At 46.1% G+C, this 18,400-nt stretch overlaps 1 protein-coding gene across 4 annotated transcripts in view; it reads left to right on the forward strand.

Moving 5' to 3' along the window:
* Positions 1 to 18,400, forward strand: part of MARCHF6 (membrane associated ring-CH-type finger 6) — a 1,325,445-nt gene that overhangs the window by 982,733 nt on the left and 324,312 nt on the right. For all 4 annotated transcript variants that reach the window (XM_040351967.1, XM_040351966.1, XM_040351964.1 and 1 more), the window contains one exon: positions 1,680 to 1,817. In XM_040351967.1, the coding sequence (XP_040207901.1) occupies positions 1,680 to 1,817 (138 nt within the window). The remainder of the gene's footprint in view (positions 1 to 1,679; positions 1,818 to 18,400) is intronic.

Below are 18,400 nucleotides of genomic sequence, written 5' to 3' on the forward strand. Positions count from 1 at the left end.
CAGCTGCATTTGTACAGTGCTTTTAGCTGTGGTTGCGTTTAGCCGCGGCACGATATGAACGGGGATCCGACTTGGATCCCTGCCAATACCAAGCACTGTGTCTGGTATGAATCCTGAGGGGGAACTTCACGCCAAATTTCAAATAAAAAAATGTCATGGGTTCCCCCTACAGGAGCATACCAGGCCCTTGGGTCTGCTATGCATTTTAAGGGGAACCTCCATACGCCGAAAAAACGGAAGCAGCAGCGTGGCCGGTTTGGGAAAGGGGGTGGGGACGAGCGGCCCACCCACCCTCCTTAACCGTGCCAGGCCGCATGCCCTCAACATGGGGGGTAGGTGCTTTGGGGCAGGGGGGCGCCCTATGTGCTTCTAGCTGCGGTAAAATCTGCAGCTGAAAGCACCATTATATCCGTCCGTTGCGCTTTTCTGTCAGTTACAGCGTGATGAATGTGCTTACTCCATTACGAACGGTTGTTTTACCAGAACGAGCGCTCCTGTCTCATGACTTGCTTTTGAGCATGCGCATGTTTTTCACGTCGTTAAAGCCAACACATGATCATTTTTTACAACCCGAAAAAACGACCTTATTTAAAATGTCGTTAAAAATTAGAGCATGTTCGATTTTTTTTTTTTTTTTCGTTTTTCAGAACCCGAAAAATGCTCTGAAGCCCACACACAATCATTTTAAATTACATTTTTAAAAAACTTTGTTTTTTTACAACCCAAAAAAATTATTGTGTGTATGCGGCATAAGGGTCTTGTAGCATTGACCACTGCAATCTTGTGCTGGATCTTGCAAACTTTTGTACAAGAGTTATACTATCAAGCACCTGGACCACAGTTTCCTGTAACATCTCTCTCAATTAGGGTGGTAAGTGCTTCTTGAGCTTTCCACCATCAGGTGTCCGTGTTACAGGTTTTTAGGGTGGCCATTTAGTTATGCATGCATACAAAAATCTAATTTTACAAGGTAGTACAGGCAACAGTCTCACTGCCCTGTACCATTGTTTTCTTTAAAATGGTTGGTTGTCTTGTGTATCAGTGTTTCTCAACTCCAGTCCTCAAGGCACTCCCAACAGGGTCATGCTTTCAGGCGCTCCATTATTTTGCACAGGTGATTTGGTGAGCTTCACTGCCTTCGTAATTACCACAGCCATTTCATCTGAGGGAAATGCTGCTGGGGCCCCTTGAGGACTGGAGTTGAGAAACACTGGTCTATATTTCCGGTTGCTTTTGGGACATGATCTAAAGAAAAGCTGTGGCCTCAAAAGAATGCATGAGAGAAAAGGATTTTGTGTATTCATCGTAAAAAGATTGTTCTTTGTTTTCAATGGAGGGCACAGCAATGCTTTAGATTGTAACACCACCTGCAACTCTGCATTTATTTCCCTGAGACAAACATGGATCCTGCTACTATCGCTGACTTTCTACAGCTACCTAGCTGCCTGACTTTCTAGGTTCAATACTTTGATTTACTAATCCATAGCAAGTAAGCAGATATGGCATTCTGATGTTCCCGTTTCCACATACATCATATCTGCGATTCAGCCAGCCAGGCCATAGCAGTTTTCTGAACGAGCTCAGCAATGGCAGCCCCCATAGTTGTCTGTCAAAACAATTGCTTTAAATTTATATGTATGAATATAAGTAACCTAAGTTTTGCAACCTTTAATCGCCAGTGATGCACCAGTGAGTGAACTATCTTTGGAGTTGCTACTTCTGCAAGTTGTCCTCCCTGCCTTACTGGAACAAGGGCACACTCGTCAGTGGTTGAAAGGACTTGTCAGGGCTTGGACTGAAACTGCTGGATATTTGCTGTGAGTAGAAATTTCCAACATTTATTATTTTCAATCTTATTTTATATTTTTTTCATATAAATGCTCTGAAATTTTAAGGTACTTCGGTGGCTCCCCAAGTTCTACTGAGAGCAGCTGTTAAGTGCCGCAGGGAGCGGCACTTCTCCCTCCCGCTACATTGAATTAGTGTCTATGAATTAAACCAGTTTTGGTGTTTTGCCTCCGCCCCCCACGCTCTGCTTTGCCACTCACAAAGCACATCACAGAATTTGAGTGTTTGCTTTGTTTCATCATGAATGGCAGAGCAGAGTGTGTGCGTGGTTGGGGGGTGAAGCCACAATTATGTAACTGTTGTCATTCACTGCCACTGTTCCAAAGCAGGTGAGAGCCACAAGTGTGTCTCCCGGTTGTACATGTCAGCATTTCTCAGCAGAGCTTATCAAGCTCCTAAAGTGATTTAAAAACAAAAGTCATTTTGTGAATATTAAAAATACCTGTGCCAGAAGTTGGACTTTAACATGTTACTATAATATCAAATTGTCTTCAATCTTTTCTAATCTGCAGCTTTTATTGAAATAATACTTGGTGATCCCACCATGACGGTCCTATCTCAAGCACTTCCTATTGGGAGGGGCAACTGTCTCTAAATTGTGTTCCCTCTCACATGCATTCCTAGTGGAGACTACACATGACTCTGCTGACACAATACATGGGTATACCCTACCATTGGTACTGTCGGAAAGGTGGTCCATATAAATGTGCAGCCAACAATAGAGCAAGTGCCTATAGAAAGGAATCTGCTAAAAGAGGCTGTAAGAGATCAGCGGTGTAACTGGAGTGTTCAGATAAAGATGCAAGACATTTCCTTGAACAGGACTAAATTATGCAGAAATTGTTTCTTGTACCCAAATTTTGCATCTGGCACTGCTGGTGTACCCCCTTTGTCTCCCCAATACACAACAATAATTAAACAAGAAAAACCCTCGCTCCAGGTGAGACCAGGAAGCCTGGTGATCCAGTAGGTGCTCACCTCCACACACAATACAATTTAAAGAAATATTAGGGATGAGCACCGTATTCGAGTCGAACATCGTATGTCAAATTACGAACGTTGTGGGTCGTTCGCGCCAAATTTGAGTGGCGTGTCACGGCCCATAATTCACTGCAGCATCGCAGTGCATTGCTGGCTGATGATTGGCCAAGCATGCACTATGACCCGCATGCTTGGCCAATCACATCGCGCAAAAAACGGAGAGCCATAATTGGCCAAAGCCAGGGAGGCTTTGGCCAATTATGGCTCAGGGGGTTTAGTACACGCCCCACACTATATAATGTTGCCTGGAAGTCGGTCTTGTGTAGTGTGTTGGTTTACAGTGAGAGAGAGTGTAATTTTTTGGAGTTAGATAGAGCAGGCAGGGTAGTCAGAGTTACAGGGGTAGATTCACATACCTTTAGGCGGGCGTAGCGTATCTCCTATAAGCTATGCCACCGTAATTTGGAGAGGCGAGTATGGTATTTTCAAAGATTTTGCCGCCAAAGTTATGGCGGTGTAGCGTATTAGGGCCGGCGTAAGCCCGCCTAATTCAAATGTTGAAGCTGTGGGCGTGTTTTATGCATATTAAGTGTGACCCCACGTAAATGACGTTTCGATCGAACGGCGCATTTGCCGTCCGTGGACATATCCCAGTGCGCATGCTCCAAATGACGTTGACAATCGTCATGCTTTTGACGTGAACGTAAATTACGGACAGCCCCATTCACAGACGAGTTACGCAAACGACGTCAAATTTGAAAAATTGTCCGCGGTTCCGACGTCCATACTTAACATTGGCTGCGCCATGTTTTTGGTGGTTTATCTTTACGCCTGAAAACCCCTTACGTAAACGGCGTATCTTTACTGCGACGGCCGGGCGTACGTTCGTGAATAGGTGTATCTAGCTGATTTACATATTCTAGGCGTAAATCAGCGTACACGCCCCTAGCAGCCAGCGTAAATATGCAGTTAAGATACGACGGCGTAGGAGACTTGCGCCGGCCGTATCTTAGAAACATTTAAGCGTATCTCAGTTTGAGCATACTCTTAAAGTTGTGACGGCGCAGATTCGGACTTACGACGGTGTATATACTGATAAGCCCGTCGTAAGTCTTTATGAATCTGGCCCACAGTGTGTAGAAGATATATATGCATCCCAGGTGTTGTGTGTATATATATATTTATACACTGTATTGAGTTTAGATGGATCCGCTCTTATACAGGCAGGCAGGTGATTGTGCTAGCTGCAGTATTTTCACGTGGTGTACTGTCTGTGTCCTCTGCACAGTGTGCACCTAAAGCTATGTCAATAGATTTGCTGGCTTTCTCATATTATTTCCTAAAGGCAGTAAAGATGCACGATTCTGGGAAAAATGAGAATCGAGATTCTTTTGCTTAGAATGAAGATCACGATTCTCTCACGATTCTCAAAAAAAAAAATGCTTTTGTTAGCATGCATGTTTGTGTTTTTATTTTATTTACACACACACACTATAGATAGATAGATAGATAGATAGATAGATAGATAGATAGATAGATAGATGTGTGTAAATATAAAAAAAATGAAAAATCACAAAAATAAAAATGCATGCTAACAAAAGCGGCATTAATAAATTAAATTAAAAAAGGCCCATGCACTTTGGTGCTATTGAGGGGTGGTAGGCAGTTCATTCTCAAATTAATAGGCTGTTCTGCAGCAAGGCACATATTCTGATGCATCGCATAGATGTTAAGTTGAATCTTTAAATCACAGTCAGGAGGCCAAGGGGCATCAAAAACCACAGCAGTGATAGCTGATAATAGCATGTCTGTTTTGTACAACGTCACTACAGTACTAACCTACCTCACTGTGCACTTACTGCTGTGCTCCTCATTTCCCAAGACAAGCGTGAGACACTGTGTCTCTGCACTGCCCATGCCCAGCGGTGTGGCGCTTCACGCATTGAACTGACGTCAGTTCCGATATCCGCCATTTGCGTTCCACGCTGGTTACGTGGAACCGGCGGCTACATATAAAGATTGTGTGTCATCCTGCGGGGGGGGGGCGATAATCAAGATTGTGATATTCTAGCGATTAATCGTGCAGCTCTAAAAGGCAGGGATCTTCTCATATTATTACCACAGGCAGGGGATCATTTTGCAAGTATTTTCACATGGTGTGCTGTGTCCTCCACCGTGTGCACTTAAAGCCACATGAATACAATTGCTGTTGTTGTCAAATTAATATCACAGGCAGTGGCTGATCAGCAAGTATTTTCACTGCGCCCATTTCTGCGCTCACCAACAGTACTGTGAGGGCTTACAGTGTTGTGGCAATACCAACACCTAGGGCCCAAATTTCTGCAGAGTATATACGGCAGGCCCCTATTTTCAAACATCCAACTTGCAAACGACTCCTACTTGCAAACAGAAGGAGACAACAGGAAGTGAGAGGAAATCTACCCCTAGGAAGGGAAATTCTCTTCTGTAAGAGGTGTTTCCTATCCACTGATGCTTTATCACCAATCCTTGTTTCACTAAAAAAAAATTGTTTTCAAAAAATCATTTGTCATTCGGACAGAAAGTGAGGTGCAACTGGATGTAATAGTTTAAAACAATTTAATAAGGTTTAACCACTTCCTTACTGGGCACATATACCCCTTCCTGACCAGGTGAAATTTCAGCTTGTGGCACTGCGTCACTTTAACTGACAATTGCGCGGTCGTGCGACGTGGCTCCCAAACAAAATTGATGTCCTTTTTTCCCCACAAATAGAGCTTTCTTTTGGTGGTATTTGATCGCCTCTGCGGTTTTTATTTTTTGCGCTATAAACAAAAACAATTTTGAAAAAAAAACTTGTTGCTATAATAAATAGCCCTATTTAAAAAAAAAAACATTTTTTTCTCAGTCTAGGCGATACGTATTCTTCTACATATTTTTGTGAAAAAAAAAAAATAATCGCAAGAAGCATCTGGTTTGTGCAAAAGTTATTGCGCTTACAAAATAGGGGACAGAATTATTATTATTTTTTATTATTTTTTTTTACCACTAATGGCGGCGATCAGCATTTTTTTCGTGACTGCGACATTATGGCGGACACATCGGACACTTTTGACACATTTTTGGCGCCATTCACATTTATACAGCGATCAGTGCTATAAATATGCACTAATTACTGTATAAATGTGACTGGCATTGAAGGGGTTAACACTAGGGGGTGAGGAAGGGGTTAAATGTGTACCCTAAATTGTGTTCTAACTGTAGGTGGAGGGGGGTGACCGGGGGAGGTGACCGATCTATGTCCCTTGTACATAGGGACATAGATCGGTCACCTCCCCCGGTCACCCCTGACAGGACATGGATCTCTGTGTTTACACACAGCTCCACATCTTGTCCCTGTAGCCGCCGATCCGGAGTCCCTGGCGGACATCACGGCCGCCAAGCATTCGCATCGGCATCTCAGCGATGCGGCGAGCATGCGCGCGCCGCCGTCGGATGCGCGCGCAGGCCGTCTTTTTACGGCCTGTTAGAGATTCAGAACCACCCCGTGGCCGTATAAAGTCGTACGGCCGTCGGGTAGTGGTTAAAAACTTAGGTAATGGTCACTCACATTTTCGAAGTGACAAATAGGCATATAAGTCAATATTCCTGAGGTGAGGAGAGGTGTCATCCGGCCGTCACTGTCATCCAGGGTCTGCTGGAGCGCTTGTATGGATCCACTGTCACCGCTGATGGAGGAAGCCAGCTGCGATGGAGAATCGTCCAAGACAAGGCTTGGAGCGCAGGTGGACTGCAGGCGAGGTATGATGGCGTCACCGGGTATGCGACGCGTTTCTGAGTGACAGGCAGCGAGTGGTGAGGCTGCCGCACTCCTTTATCAAGCATCTTGACAACAAACCTATGGTCCCTGTCTTGTTTGCACCCCCCGTATACTGCTGTTCAAAGTATATAAGGCCAAAGGGGCGGGGAAACCCATGCTATTTTTCTCAATGATTTTCATCCATATTGCAGGGACCAGACATTACATTAAAGCTGCAAGCAGTTTTAAATTCCTTTTTAGTAATCTCATTTTGTGCAGGGACAGCTCTTAACACGTGCCACTTCACAGGCATACTATAGACACCTACAGTAGGTGTTTGTGATATTGTGTTTTTAGCACGACAGCATTGCGCTGATTCTCGGCGACATGGTGCCGAGATCTCGCCGACATCTCGCACTCACTGGAATAGTGACAGCACATTCCAACGTGCGCGTCATAGAAGCGACGGGAGATCCAACTTGGATTCCCGCCAATTCTACACGTGTGCGGCGTTTGTTATGAATCCTGAGGGGGAAGTCCCCGCCGGATTTTAAATAAAAATTCGGCATGGGTTCCCCCCTCAGGAGCATACCGGGCCCTTAGGTCTGTTATGGGTTGTAAGGAGAGCCCCCCTACGCCGAAAAAACGGCGTAGGGGGCCCCCCTACAATCCATACCAGACCCGTATCCAAAGCACGCTACCCGGCCGGTCAGGAAAGGAGTGGGGACGAGCGAGCGCCCCCCCCCCCTCCTGAGCCGTACCGGGCTGCATGCCCTCAACATGGGGGGGCTGGGTGCTCTGGGGCAGGGGGGCGCACTGTGGGGCCCCCCCACCCCAGAGCACCCTGTCCCCATGTTGATGAGGACAGGGCCCCTTCCCGACAACCCTGGCCGTTGGTTGTCGGGGTATGCGGGCGGGAGGCTTATCGGAATCTGGGAGCCCCCTTTAATAAGGGGGCCCCCAGATACCGGCCCCCCACCCTAAGTGAATGGATATGGGGTACATCGTACCCCTACCCATTCACCTGGAGGAAAAGTGGTAAAAACACAAATAAAAAACACAGGGTATTAAAATATTTTATTAGTCTGCTCCGGAGGCTCCCCCTGTCTTCTTTAGCTCTTTTACCAGGGGGAGTTTCTTCTTCCGATTTCCGGGGGTCTTCTCCTGCTCTCCGGGGTCTTCACCGCTCTTCTGTGACGTCTTCTCCGCTCCGGGGGGTCTTCTTCTATGTTCGCCGCTCTCCGCTCTTGACTCGGCGCACCCCGGTTCTTCCTCCCGCTGTCCGGTGCCTTCTCCTTCTTCCGCTGTTCTGTGACGTCTTCTCCTCTTCTTCCGCTGTTCTGTGACGTCTTCTACTTCTCCCTTCAGGCCGCTGTGCTGTGACGTCTTCTCTTCTTCTCTTCTACCGATGCTGACACGTCGCCTCTTCTCGCTGCAATGACGGGTGCGTAGCTTGCATCGGATTTATATAGGCCTCACAGTCCCATCATGCTCTGGTACCTACCCATGTGATACCTACCCACGTGGTACCTACCGGAGCATGATGGGACTGTGAGGCCTATATAAGTCCGACGCAAGCCGCGCACCCGTCATTGCAGCAAGAAGAGCCCGGCGTGTCAACGTCGGGAGAAGAGAAGAAGAGAAGACGTCACAGCACAGCGGCCTGAAGGGAGAAGTAGAAGACGTCACAGAACAGCGGAAGAAGAGGAGAAGACGTCACAGAACAGCGGAAGAAGGAGAAGGCACCGGACAGCGGGAGGAAGAACCGGGGTGCGCCGAGTCAAGAGCGGAGAGCGGCGAACATAGAAGAAGACCCCCCGGAGCGGAGAAGACGTCACAGAAGAGCGGTGAAGACCCCGGAGAGCAGGAGAAGACCCCTGGAAATCGGAAGAAGAAGCTCCCCCTGGTAAAAGAGCTAAAGAAGACAGGGGGAGCCTCGGGAGCAGACTAATAAAATATTTTAATACCCTGTGTTTTTTATTTGTGTTTTTACCACTTTTCCTCCAGGTGAATGGGTAGGGGTACGATGTACCCCATATCCATTCACTTAGGGTGGGGGGCCGGTATCTGGTGGCCCCCTTATTAAAGGGGGCTCCCAGATTCCGATAAGCCTCCCGCCCGCATACCCCGACAACCAACGGCCAGGGTTGTCGGGAAGGGGCCCTGTCCTCATCAACATGGGGACAGGGTGCTCTGGGGTGGGGGGGGCCCCGCAGTGCGCCCCCCTGCCCCAGAGCACCCAACCCCCCCATGTTGAGGGCATGCAGCCCGGTACGGCTCAGGAGGGGGGGGGGGCGCTCGCTCGTCCCCACTCCTTTCCTGACCGGCCGGGTAGCGTGCTTTGGATACGGGTCTGGTATGGATTGTAGGGGGACCCCCTACGCCGGTTTTTCGGCGTAGGGGGGCTCTCCTTACAACCCATAACAGACCTAAGGGCTCGGTATGCTCCTGAGGGGGGAAAAGTAAATGCCGAACGTAAATTGCGTTTTCACAAAAACCGTAAAAGATATCAATCTGAAAAGTCATAGCCGGATAGCTGAATATTTTGTGACCGCTTTAAAGTGTGTTTGGTGTCTGTAAGTGAAAGCATGAAGGAGCTGAAACTTTTTGCAGGACTTGTGATTTGAAGCGGTAAAAAGCATGTTCTCATTGACTTCAATGTTAAAAAAAAGTGTCTAAAAGCTTAATATTTTAAAAAGTATAAATAGTACAAAAAAACTTGAAGAAGTCCCATAGTTGGCTGAACGAGATGAACATTTTAATAGTTGAATGGTCTCAATAGCTAAAAGTATGCCGAAGTTACGCAGAGCCAAAAAACGTACGGAATAATAAGAATAACTAGAAAATGCATTTCCTGAGGAAAATGCGAGTGGGAATGCTGAATTGCTGAGCCCGCGCCAAAGCCATTCACCATAACCACTACACTATCTTTAGGACACACAGATCCTGACTTCCTGGTCGCCCCTCCCCCTCAAGAGGTTTCCCTCCCCCCCAGGTCAGTGAGGAGGAATATTGAGGTAGAAAGCTATTTATGGAAAGAAATAGCATTACAAACGCTTTTAATTCACAGACCAAATACATGAATTAAGCCTTCAAACAAACCTTAATAAATCTACAACCGTACATACGATCGATACAGCGACTACACCGTTTGAAAGATATGGCCCCTGTGAACGCATCTATATGAAATTTATGTTGATAAACTTAAAAATGTGGCCATGTCAGCGATTTAGAAAAGAGCGTCTTTGTGCGTTTTGCAGGAACATTTTTTAGACGTTTTAACATTGCATTCAATGAGAGAAATGTTGGCGCTCTTGTCCTTTAGAAGCTCCTGGAACTAAAAGTCAAATGCGTATCACAAAACAGATCACATTGCCTGAAACCAGACAAAAATACGTACGTTTTGATATATAAATTGTGTATGACAAGTAGATCTTGTGGGCGTGAGAGCAATTTGTTTCCCCTTTTTTTAAAGATATTTTTTTTTTCAATGATCTCCACTCTAAAGGTCACATGACACACTGTAAAACCTGCTCCATAGGATTACATTATAACCTATAAAATTTTCAGAAAAAATCACTAAACGTAAATTGCGTTTTCACAAAAACCGTAAAAGATATCAATCTGAAAAGTCATGTTTGGATAGCTGAATATTTTGTGACCGCTTTAAAGTTTGTTTGGTGTCTGTAAGTGAAAGTATGAAGGAGCTGAAACTTTTGGCAGCGTGTGTGATTTGAAGCGGTAAAAAGGATGTTCTCATTGACTTCAATGTTAAAAAAAAGTGTCTAAAAGCTTAATATTTTAAAAAGTATAAATAGTACAAAAAAACTTGAAGAAGTCCCATCGTTAGCTGAACGAGATGAACATTTTAAAAGTTGAATGGTCTCAATAGCTGAAAGTATGCAGAAGTTACGCAGAGCCAAAAAACGTACGGAATAAAGGATAAGAATAACTAGACAATGCATTTCCTGAGGAAAATGCGAGTGGGAATGCTGAATAGCTGAATTGCTGAGCCCGCGCCAAAGCTATTCACCATAACCACTACACTATCTTTAGGACACACAGCTCCTTTCTCTATCTGCAAAGTAGAGAGTATCCTGACTTCCTGGTCGCCCCTCCCCCCTCAGGAGGTTTCCCCTCCCCCCCAGGTCAGTGAGGAGGAATATTGCACTGAGGTAGAAAGCTATTTATGGAAAGAAATAACATTACAAACGCTTTTAATTCACAGACCAAATACATGAATTAAGCCTTCAAACAAAACTTAATAAATCCACAACCGTACATGCGATCGATACAGCGACTTCACCGTTTGAAAGACACGGCCCTTGTAAACGCATCGATATGAAATTTATGTTGATAAACTTAAAATTGTGGCCATGCCAGCGATTTAGAAAAGAGCGTCTTTGTGTGTTTTTCAGGAACATTTTTAAAATTTTTAACATGAGAGTCAATGAGAGTGGTTTTGTCGCTTTTGTCCTTTAGAAGCTCCTGGAACTAAAAGTCAAATCACAAAACTGATCACATTGCCTGAAACCAGACAAAAATACCTACGTTTTGATATATAAATTGTGTATGACAAGTAGATCTTGTGGGCGTGAGAGCAATTTGTTTCCCCTTTTTTTAAAGATAACTTTTTTTTTCAATCATCTCCACTCTAAAGGTCACATGACACACTCTAAATCCCTTCCATAGGATTACATTATAACCGATTACATTTTCTGAAAAAATCGCTAAACGTAAATTGCGTTTTCACAAAAAACGTAAAAGATATCAATCTGAAAAGTCATAGCCGGATACCTGAATATTTTGTGACCGCTTTAAAGTTTGTTTGGTGTCTGTAAGTGAAAGTATAAAGGAGCTGAAACTTTTGGCAGGGCATGTGATTTCAAAGGGAAAAAGGATGTTCTCATTGACTTTAATGTTAAAAAAAAGTGTCTAAAAGCTTAATATATTTTTTTTTTTTTAAATTGTTTTTATTTGAAAAGTTTTCATCAAACATACATTTGGTGCCAAGGTAGCAAACATACATATACAATACGGCAGCAAGGGAGCGGCCCCCACAATGGGACCACGACCCAATTGGCCATTACACTCCTATACAATATAACAAATTTCCATTATATGCATCCAAGGACACCAATGTGAGCAACTCAGAATAAATTGTTAGACCCTTCAGTTTATCAGTCCTCTATTGAGGTGAGGTGAAATCGACAAAAAAGAAGGTGCTAAGCCATAGGAAGTAAAACATGAGGAGAAGAGTGAGAAGAGGGGAAACAAAGGAGAAGAGAGGAAGAGAAGGGAAGAGGGGGGAGGGGAGGGAAGGCTGGGAAGGTGAGGAATAGGTTAGTAATCATAAGTAGAAAGTCTTGATCCGCTTTTACGGGAGTAAACCAATATTAGTAAGTCAAATATCAGTTTTTAACCATATACCAGGTAGTCCATATCTTCCACAGGGCATGAAATTTACATCGTACCCCTCTTCTATTGGCCAAAAGAGACTCAAAAGTGTATTGCGTCTGTGTCATAAGGAGGACCTCTGATGCGTTTGGGGCCCTGTCCGCCTTCCACTGTTGTGCGAGCAATGATCTAGCTGCTAGGAGGATATGGGTCACCACCGCTCTACAATCCACAGGGAAGATCTCTATCCCCACATGTAGAATCGCTAAGCTAGGACTGGGCCGAGTTAGAATTCCAGTGATCCTGGAAATATATTGGAAGATAGAGTGCCAGAAACTAGTCAAATGCTTGCAGGACCATAGCATATGGAACAGATTGCCTATTCCACCACAGTTCCTCCAGCATAACGGGGAACTTTGGTTTCCAAATTTGGAGATTCTATAAGGGGTGAGGTACCACCTAAGTGCTATTTTCTGGGATAGCTCCCAGTGGTTGATACATCTAGAGGAGGTATAGATTGAGCTGAACGCTTTAGTCCACTGGGCTTCCGTGATCACTACTCCCAAGTCGGACTCCCACTTCCTGAAGGGTTGAGATTTAACAAAGCGCAACTTGCTTTGGAAGAGGTTGTAGAAGAATGAAATACCCTTACGAGGTGTTGGGGAAGTGTGATAAAAACTCCACACCTCCCTAGCCATGAATATACGATACGGTCCTAATGAGTTCAGGAAGTGGGAGATGCGAAGATAGGCATAATGGTCTGGGGAGCCCAAGTTGAACTTGTCTTCTAAGGATTCAAAGGTGAGAAGGGCATCCCCCAGGAACAAGTCCTGAACAGTCCCAATCCCTCTTGCCCTCCAACTGGATAGGGAGAGGTTCGGGATGACCAGAGACAGTGTCCCCAACGGGATGGGGACTTCTATTAACTCAGAAGTGGGAAACTGAACCTCTCTCAAAGCCCTCCAGGCCAGCAGTGAGGCCCGGAGAGTGATCGGGAGGTCCCGTAAATCAAATGGTCTCCAGACATCTGCCAGTAGAAGGAGATCAAGGCCGGTGGTTGGGCCCAGGGCCCGTTCGATGGATCCCCAGACTGAATCAGCCTGGGGGGACATCCAAGTAGCAAGTTGTGTCAGAATAGACGCTCTATAATAGTCCCTAATGTCCACCAGTCCCATACCACCGGCCCTCCTATGTTTAGTCAGTAGCGGCTTAGAGCATCTGGGACGTCTGGAGCGCCAAATGAATCTGGAAAGGAGTGTGTTTAGGGCTTTAAGATATGTGGCTGGTAGAGGGACGGGGAGAGTCCTAAACACGTAGAGTATCTGTGGAAGAAGAAGCATTTTAAATGCCGCCAGTCTTCCAGACCAGGACATTTCTACATTGGCGAGTCTGCACACTTCTTTGGTTAGTTTGTCAATTAAGGGCGGGTAGTTGGCACTTGCTAAGTCACGCGGGTCCGGGGTCAGCTTAAGGCCTAGATAAGAGATATGGGATTTAGCCCAGGAGTAAGGGAAACTCAATTGAAGTCTCGACTGCAAGGGGGAGGGGACATTCAGTCCCAAGATAACCGATTTGGTAAAGTTAACTTTATAGAATGACATCTCACTAAACATCTGTAGGGTATCATGTGCATGGCGTAGGGACACTTGGGGGGTAGTCAGAAAGAGGATGATGTCATCCGCAAACAGATTAATAACATGGGACCTATTCCGTATCTGAAAGCCCTCAATACCTGGGTGGGACCTGATCCTCTCCACCAACGGCTCCATCAGCAGATTAAAAATTGAAGGGGACAGAGGACATCCCTGGCGGGTGCCATTTGATATTGAGAAGGTATCTGACAGTAGGTTTGAGGTATACACCTGGGCACACGGGGAGGAGTAGAGAGCGAGGACTGCCGAGAGTATCGGCCCAGAGAACCCAAATTTCCCTAGGGTGTGTTTCATATATCCCCAATGTATCCTGTCGAACGCCTTCTCCGCATCCAAAGAGAGTAGCAGAGAAGGCGTCCGACAGGATCTAGCATGTTGCATAACCCCCAACACCCTCCTTGTAGCATCTGACACCTGCCTCCCTGGAGTGAAGCCAGACTGGTCAGACTTAACAAGAAAGGGAAGGACAGATAAAATTCTATGAGCCAATATCTTAGCATATAATTTCACATCGGAGTTTAACAGCGAGATCGGCCTGAAGTTGGACGGAGTGGTGGGGTCTTTACCAGGTTTTGGGATAGTAACCACATACGCCTTGAGCATCTCAGGAGGGAAAGAGGCAGAGGACACCGCTTTGGCATACAAGGTATGTAGAGCTGGGACCAGTTCGTCTTGGAACGTTCTGTAATAGTCGTTCGGAAGCCCGTCGGGTCCTGGGGATTTGCCCAGAGGGAGTGAGCTAATACTCTTTCTAATTTCAGGCTCTGAGATAGGAGCATTAAGAGAGTCTAGTTGTGACTGAGAGAGGGACGGAAGGTTGACACTAGCCAGGAATTCCTGGATCTTGTCATCAGAGGGTTGTGGGGTGTCAGGGTCATCTCTGAGGTTATACAGGGACGAATAGTAGTCGGCGAAGGAGTTTGCTATGTCTTTAGGATTTACAATTTTGTTCTTGTTGGTCGGATGGATCAAGAAAGGGATCTTAGCTTTGGTTCGGGCTGCTCGGAGCGTTTGGGCTAAGAATTTTCCCGCCCGATTGCCCGACGAGTAATGGTTCAGTTTTAGCCGTTGGAAGTGTTTATCATATTGCTCAATAAGAAGGGACCTGAGCTCTGCCCGTCGCTGCGAGAGGGTTTTCCCTAGTGCCGCGTTGGCACGGGATTTATTTTGAGCTTCTAAGTTTTTGATGTCATCTAGGAGCTGAGTCATTCTCAGTGTCCTCTGCCTTTTCTCCCTTGCACAAATCTGAAGGATCACTCCCCTGACCACTGCCTTATGGGCACACCATACAGTAGTTGTATCAGAAACCGACCCCACATTATTTGCAAAGAATTCCGACAAACATTTAGCAATGGTAGTAGCATGAGTAGGCATTTGAAAAACTCTCGAATTTGCCCTCCAGAGATATGCAGGACTGGGAGTGTGCCCCTCCGCCACCGTTATGGAAACAGGAGCGTGATCTGACCACGTTATATTGTGGATGGCGGAGGAGGACACTGCCTGCAAAAGCATCTTATCAACCAGCATGAGGTCAATTCTAGAGTAGGAATTGTGCCTGGCTGAGTGAAAGGAATAGTCACGTTCTGTTGGATGACAACACCTCCAAACATCAAAGACGTCTTCTGAGTGCAACAGCTGCTGGAGTTGAGGAGGGGGTCTTTTCAATGTAGATGAGGAGTCCAGGGCACAATCAGCTGTCAGGTTGTGGTCTCCACATATTACCAAGGACCCTCGTTTCACTGAGGCAATTTTAGCATAGGTCTTTTTCAGAAAACGGAGCTGATGGGAGTTAGGTGCGTACACATTAGCAATAGTGAAGGGTTTGTTATTAATTTCTCCCACCACTACCAGGTATCTCCCCCCAGGATCTGTAAGAACTTGTTGGAAGCTGAAAGCCACTGAGTCCTTTATAGCTACTAAAACACCCTTGTTCTTGGCCGGGGTAGAGGCCATAAAGATGTGCGGGAAGCGTTTGTGTGAGAAACGAGGCGGGTTATCAGTGGAGAAATGGGTCTCCTGAAGGCAGAGGACATCTGCCTGGAGGGCCAGAGCCTCCCTCCAGACCGAGGCCCGCTTGGCGGGGTGGTTAAGCCCATTTACATTAAAGGAGACAATTTTAATCGCCATTTGGGGATAGGAAACGAGATTGAGAACAGTACCTTGGTTTCATTTGTGGAAAGCAGTTCATCTTGTGGTGCTGCCAGCTTTCAGTGCCGAGTGGATCCAGCCTTCCCAGGGCGGTGGGGAGAGTAGGGGATGTATACAGGTCTTTCCGGTGTGGAGCAGAGTCCGACGTCCAGAGAGGAGGAAAATAGGTAAAGAGGTCAGAGTCAAGGAAAAAAAAACAGAACACGAAGTTCACTAAAAAAGCTTGAAAAAGCATGAACCAGAGGGTAGAATTTCTACCCACAATCATAAACAAGGGGGGATCAAAGGAACGTAAAATCCTAAATACTCCGGATGGAGTGGGAACCTTGGTGTGATTACTGAGCCACTACATTCTGTAGGGGGAAAGGATCACTCGGTGCGCTTCTTGCCTTTTTTCTTCCTAGACACTGTTTGCCATTGGTAATGTTGATCCTTCTTGGCAGATGGCATGGGGCCCGAGGGTGCCTGAGCTGGAAGGATATCCAGGGATCGGAGCAAAGAGAGGCCTTCCTCGAGATTAGCAATGGTTGTGTCTTTCCCATCATGAGTGATGGTAAGCTTCACTGGAAAACCCCATCTGTAGGGAATGTTGTGATTGCGCAAAGCTTTGGTGATCGTCACCAATGACCGTCGCTTCTGCATAGTAAATTGTGATAAGTCTGCAAACAGTTGAAGCCCAGCAAACTGTTCCGGAAGTTGTTGAACTTTTCTGAAGGAGACCATGAGCTGTTCTTTAATTTGATAAAAATGTATCCTCATCAGGACGTCCCAGGGTACATTTTCAGGCAAGAAACCTGGTTTGGGTAGTCTATGAATTCTGTCAATCTGCAGCTCTGACTCAGAGATCTCAGGGAGGATCTGCTGCAACAGGCCTCTGGCAAATTTCTGTAGCTGGGCGGGGAGCACTGTTTCAGGGACCCCCCTTAGTTTAACATTATTACGCCTTGACCTGTCCTCGAGGTCAGCGACCTTTGCCCTCAGCCAGGCTATCTCATTCTCATGTTCAGAATGGGCATCAATCAGTGAGTTGTGAGAGGATGCAAATTCTCCCATTTTTTCTTCTACGTGGGTGATTCTCTCCCCCAGCTCACCTACATCTGCTTTAAATTTCCTCATGCACTGCAGCATGTCCGCATGCATGGAGCTTCTAAGGGAGACAAGCATGTCCTTTAATGTAGTGTCAGACACTGCCTTGCCTGAGGTGGGGAAGGCAGTGAAGGGGTCAATCAGCTCCCTCGTGTCCTCCAGGGCCTCAGCCCCCCCGCTCACCTGACTGATGTTCGCCTCCAGGCGAGGTCTAGATTTGGCAGGACTCCTATCGGCCGGGGACGATCCGCCCGGAGAGTGCTGTGTGACTCCTGGATGTAATACCGGGCTCGAGGCCGTTGATCGGGAGCTGCAGGGTGAGGTAGGGGATGCGTCCTCCAGGTCGGCACGGGCGCCATCTTGTTTTAGGCCGCGGCTCTTGGGAGGATAAAATTCCTCTAATTTCCGGGGCTGAGACCCCTCTTTCCTCTTGCGGGTCATGCCACCTGTGTCTCCGAACCCTCCGGCGAGAATGGGGCGAGTGATGGGCGGAATATCCGCCGCTGTAGCTAAATGCTAGGTTCCCTTGGACGGAGCAGCGCGGTCACACGTCCATACAAGCGCGCGGTAGCCACGCCCCCCTCTAAAAGCTTAATATTTTAAAAAGTATAAATAGTACAAAAAAACTTGAAGAAGTCCCTGCGTTAGCTGAACGAGATGAACATTTTAAAAGTTGAATGGTCTCAATAGCTGAAAGTATGCAGAAGTTACGCAGAGCCAAAAAACGTACGGAATAATAAAATTAAGAACTAGACAATGCATTTCCTGAGGAAAATGCGAGTGGGAATGCTGAATTGCTGAGCCCGCACCAAAGCCATTCACCATAACCACTACAGTATCTTTAGGACATACAAGCAGTGTTCCTTCAGTACTTATAAAGCAGAGCCAAAAAACGTACGGAATAATAAAATTAAGAACTAGACAATGCCTTTCCTGAGGAAAATGCGAGTGGGAATGCTGAATTGCTGAGCCCGCACCAAAGCCATTCACCATAACCACTACAGTATCTTTAGGACATACAAGCAGTGTTCCTTCAGTACTTATAAAGCCTAATATCACACAGCTCCTTTCTCTATCTGCAATATAGAGAGTGTCCTGACTTGCCTGGTCGCCCCTCCCCCTCAAGAGGCTTTCTCCACATGAGGTGGGGGAGGAGGACTGCACTGAGGTAAGGAAAGCTATTTAGGGAATCAAAATACCATTAGAAACGCTTTCATCCACACACAAAATCAGTTATCGAAGCCTTCAAACAAAACGTAATAAATCCACAACCGTACATGCGATCGATACAGCGACTTCACCGTTTGAAAGACACGGCCCTTGTGAACGCATCGATATGAAATTTATGTTGATAAACTTAAAATTGTGGCCATGCCAGCGATTTAGAAAAGAGCGTCTTTGTGTGTTTTGCAGGAACATTTTTAAAAAAATTTAACATGACGGTCAATGAGAGTTATTTTGGCGCACTTGTCCTTTAGAAGCTCCTGAAACTAAAAGTCAAATGCCTATC

This window comes from Rana temporaria, chromosome 5, assembly GCF_905171775.1.
Source record: "Rana temporaria chromosome 5, aRanTem1.1, whole genome shotgun sequence".
Lineage (NCBI taxonomy): Eukaryota > Metazoa > Chordata > Amphibia > Anura > Ranidae > Rana > Rana temporaria.